General features: G+C 35.9%; 1 protein-coding gene across 1 annotated transcript; it reads right to left on the reverse strand.

Annotated features, from left to right (window-relative positions):
- Window positions 1–2,454: 2,454 nt before the first annotated feature.
- On the reverse strand, window positions 2,455–3,506 carry LOC119643059 (dihydrofolate reductase-like). Its single transcript, XM_038042410.1, has 2 exons — window positions 3,037–3,506; window positions 2,455–2,973 (listed from the first exon to the last, which is right to left on the reverse strand). Exons 1-2 carry the CDS (start codon window positions 3,372–3,374, stop codon window positions 2,496–2,498), a joined length of 816 nt encoding a protein of 271 aa, XP_037898338.1. The 5' UTR covers window positions 3,375–3,506; the 3' UTR covers window positions 2,455–2,495.
- Between the last annotated feature and the right edge of the window lie 841 nt (window positions 3,507–4,347).

Below are 4,347 nucleotides of genomic sequence, written 5' to 3' on the forward strand. Positions count from 1 at the left end.
GCATTTTTCCGCAACCTCACGACGCTGTATGGACATATGCAACAATTGTGATATCGAGACATAGAACGAATAAGAACGTTATAGCTGACCAAGGTCAACTGCTAAATATTCTACATTAGCCCACTACTACCCTTCAGTTATTTTCGTGATAAAATACCAACAATATCTCGTTCCCATGTAAAAGTATATATATGCCCTACATGGCTTGTGGTGCGTGCACGTTTGTGCGGATGTATGTAACAAGCAGAAGGGCTTAAGATAGGCCGACCTTTTATTATACCGATCGATTAAAAATTATATTTTGAATTGATCTAAGCCTGTCCGTTCGTCTGGTGTCCGTCTGTAAATTTGTGTTCAAGCTGCAGGTGGCAATAAGTAATGTTTGGACATTCTAAATTGGTATGAAAACTTTGGATAGGCTGGGGCAATTTTTAATCCCTTATATAGCGAAAGCTGAAGTTCACTCGGCAAAGAAGTATAATTTTTAATGCTTCATGAAGGAAATTGCATCATAAGAGTAATTTAATATAAAAAAATTAAATATACTAAAATTGGACCATGTTGATCGAATTTGACCCATAATATTATAGTAATTTTATTCAAAAATGAACTGTACAAAATTGGGCCAGCTACGCCTATTTTTGGGTCCTGCCTTATGGAAGGATTAAACCAATTTGCGTATTGGGCCCGCTTCTCCATAACACTCCGCACTTGAAAAATTTGACTTTATATAGAAACAAGATGTAATTTTTGCAAGAATTGTATTAGACAATGTGGTGCAGCAAAAACGAAAGTTAGAAAGTTATTCCAGAGAATCGGTCGTTTTGCTGGGAAGGACTTAGAATTAAATCAACACAGAAGGAAGGAATCTCCTCATACGAGTTTTAGCATGTGAAACTTTTTCCTCCATCATAGAGTGCTCTAAGAGAACGAAGCGATGAGTTCTAAAGATCTTACGAGTTTTTATTAGTGGTACGATATTCGAACTCTATAAAACTTTAGCACTTTTCTTTCAATTGAACTTTTCACCACTCAAATCGTACTCATTAGCGTCAGTGGTGTCGGTATATATAAGTTAAAAAAGCTCAATGCGATAGCAGTTCTCCCTATTATCGGGATTTTTTCTGTACTGCAAGTTCAAATTAAATTTCAAACTCTTTGCATTGTCTCTTTGACAGTTCAAATGAGACGAAGCCAGAAATGAATATATTTTGGAGACATACGTGTTCGTCCCAAACAAATAGTTTCAGCCATTCTTTTGGTGATTCATTTTATGTTGAGGATAAAAACCAACTCAATGATCATCATGAAGCTCCTTCAAAAAGTAGCAGCTTGGGCAATGAAGGGTACATCCTGTGTACTAACTTCATGTTACTACTTGGTCGCATTTCTTAGCCTAAGCAGAGAAGCAGGAAACTCCTAAATATTTGGAAACTCTGCAGACAGAGTTCGGCTAAAGATTCACTTTGTAGACCCGTTCCTTAAAAACGAATTTTTCTATTTGACCATTCCAGATACTTTCTACTCTCAAGGTGTAGTTGTGACAACAGACGTTCAAAGATCTAAAGAGAATTCAAACCTTCGTTTGGTATATAAGACACATTTTATTTTGTCTTAAGCGATTTTTTTGTGCAAATTTTGGACACAATTAAGTTCAAGGCTCTCTTTATTTCTAACGGCTTTCTTCTCTCTGTTTTCTCTTCATACAATTCAGACAGGGTTGATTTTAGGGTTGATAAGACTAAGTTCTGCTCAGTTACGGCAGATTATGAATGCCCCCCCGTCAGACCAAACTGTTAACAAAAAAGTGCTATTTAAGCAATATTTAAGCCTTTTCGGTAAATGCTTCTATCAGAGCAAGTTATGAACTGTCTTCATTTCTAATGGCTTGTTTTCCTTTCTTTATTCTTCATATTTCAAGTTTATACGTTCGGACGGGATTGATTTTTTGTTGCACTTAAGCAGTTAACAGCATTACTAGGATCAAAAAGTCCCAAGACTAAGTTCTTCTCAATTACTGGAAATTATGAATACCTCCCCGGCGGACTAACCTATTAATAGAAGAATGCTATCTAGGCAATATTTAAGCCTTTCTGGTAAATGCTTTTGTCAAAGCAATTCAATTTTTCGGAACCTTTTAAGTGGAAATTCAACTTGTACCGTTATGTAACGTAATTTGACCCTGTCCATCTTTTGCCTTGCAACGAGTACATCGTTTTAATCCACTTAAAGGAGATAAAATCGAATTAGGGACAAATGCTGAAAATACCAGGATGAAATTGGACACAAATGTCAACAATTGTGGAAATTGTGCTGATAGTCTTAGGAAACAATTGGGCAATAATTTCGAGGTATAATCTGTGGGGATACAAAATAATGATCAAATCGTCACCTACTAAAGGTTTGCTAAACGATCTGATGGGAGCAGACTACATTAGTCTAAATGAAAGATTCTTTAATAATTGAAAAATTTCTTATTATTATGTCGAACGTTGTTATCGTTTTTCCAAAACTTTATATAAGAAACTTATACCATTTTCTACTTGAATTCCTTGTGGTATCTCAGGATCGGTATTAACTTCTTGAAAATTATCAGGTATTGCCGGAAGGAACACATCACATTCGAAACTGGATTGTATTTGTGTTATATATAAACGATGACAACGTTCAGAAGCCATGGCATCTCTAAAAACACCTGCACCGCCTATTATCCAAATAGTTTCTATGCTGCTTTTCAATTCATTGTCGTTCTCCAAAAATTTCATAGCCCGTTCAAGATTCGGCTGCAGTAAGACCTCATCCGATAAATCATGTTTTGTTAAAGTCGTGCTTAAAACGATGTTCAATCTATCACGCAATGGTCTATTACTGAGCGGTATTCCAAAATAAGTTTTACGCCCCATTATAACTACATTGCGTTTCGTAGAATCTAGTACCCGTCTCGTCGTCTGACTAAAGTATTTAAGTTCGGATCTGTAAATAAAAATAATGGTTTGAATGCTTCTCTATCATAACGAGTATAGTGTGTTCGCTTACTTCAATTTCCATGGTAAACCACCCTTTAAACCAATACCCAAATTTTTCGAAACAGCAACAATTAAATTAAATTTCAAACCAGCGATAGTTCCCCCATTTTTGATAGCCTGACGTGGTGAGTCTGTTACAACATCATTTATAGTTGATTTATCTAAATCAATCTCAGTTGTCTCGTTCGTGTTTGATAAAAAGATCTTCTTTTGATCCCTGCAGCTTTCTTCGATTTCTGGTTTGCTTTTTACATCGAGAACATCAAGTGGCCTATGCTTCATGTTGGCCTGAACAGCTGGATCATCAGATTTATGATCAAACAAGTGTTTAGCGTTTTGAGAATTCATAACAACTTGATTTTGAGTAGCATCTCCGATGGAATGTTTCGTTTCAGTGAAAGCAACATATGATGGTGATGTCCGATTACTCGCGTCATTGGCAGTAATATTCACTTTGCCATGTTGGATGGAGTGGGAAGTATCCGATTCAGTACCAGCACCAGGAGTTTTAGGCATCTATAAGATAAACAAAAATTGTATGCAAGTTTATACTACGCATAAAAAAAACGAAAGAAGAAGAATATAATTCACGTTTTATATGTGAGGCAATGAAACATTTCCCCAATAAGGAAATAGTGTATGCAATAACTAACCACTTTGCCTTATGACAAAACAACACTAATAACTGTAAGGATAAGGGCAGCAGTGTGAAAAAATTCATGAAAACAAAATCACTTGTACCAATTGGTAGTATTTCCAGTAATCGTTCTTTTTCTATTACCAGGAAATTTTTAGCAGAAGAAGGAAGAAATTTATATTTCCACTTATCTTCCATCATCCACTACGTTTTGCAAACACTATTCCTACTACCTCAGTTCCCCAGGATTGGAAAACAGCCAAAATTAGGCCAATGCAGAAACATGGAAATTCATTAGCCTTGAATAATTTAAGGCCTATTAACATTCTGTCATCCTTTTGCAAAAACGCAAAACATATCATGAAACTACAAATTGAAGAGTTTGCTTATATGGCCAGGGCGCCAATTATCAGAGTGACTTTGGATTTAATGCTCATCATAATACATTCGGCCTTTTCACTTCAGTTACAGAATCAATCAGGGAAAATCGTAATCAAGATAAAATCCCTATGCTTATCTTCCTGGACCTGTCGAAGCCCTGCGGTGGGAGTCCTTCATTCATTGGTTATTGAAAAGCTCTATCACAATTTTAACTTTTCTAGAAATGCATACAATCTTAAGCAATCTTACTTATTCAATCGGAAGCAATTCGATGTGTCGTCTGGGATAGTTAAAGAGAACTCT

Source organism: Glossina fuscipes, unplaced genomic scaffold, assembly GCF_014805625.2.
Source record: "Glossina fuscipes isolate IAEA_lab_2018 unplaced genomic scaffold, Yale_Gfus_2 51098, whole genome shotgun sequence".
Taxonomy (NCBI): Eukaryota; Metazoa; Arthropoda; class Insecta; order Diptera; family Glossinidae; genus Glossina; species Glossina fuscipes.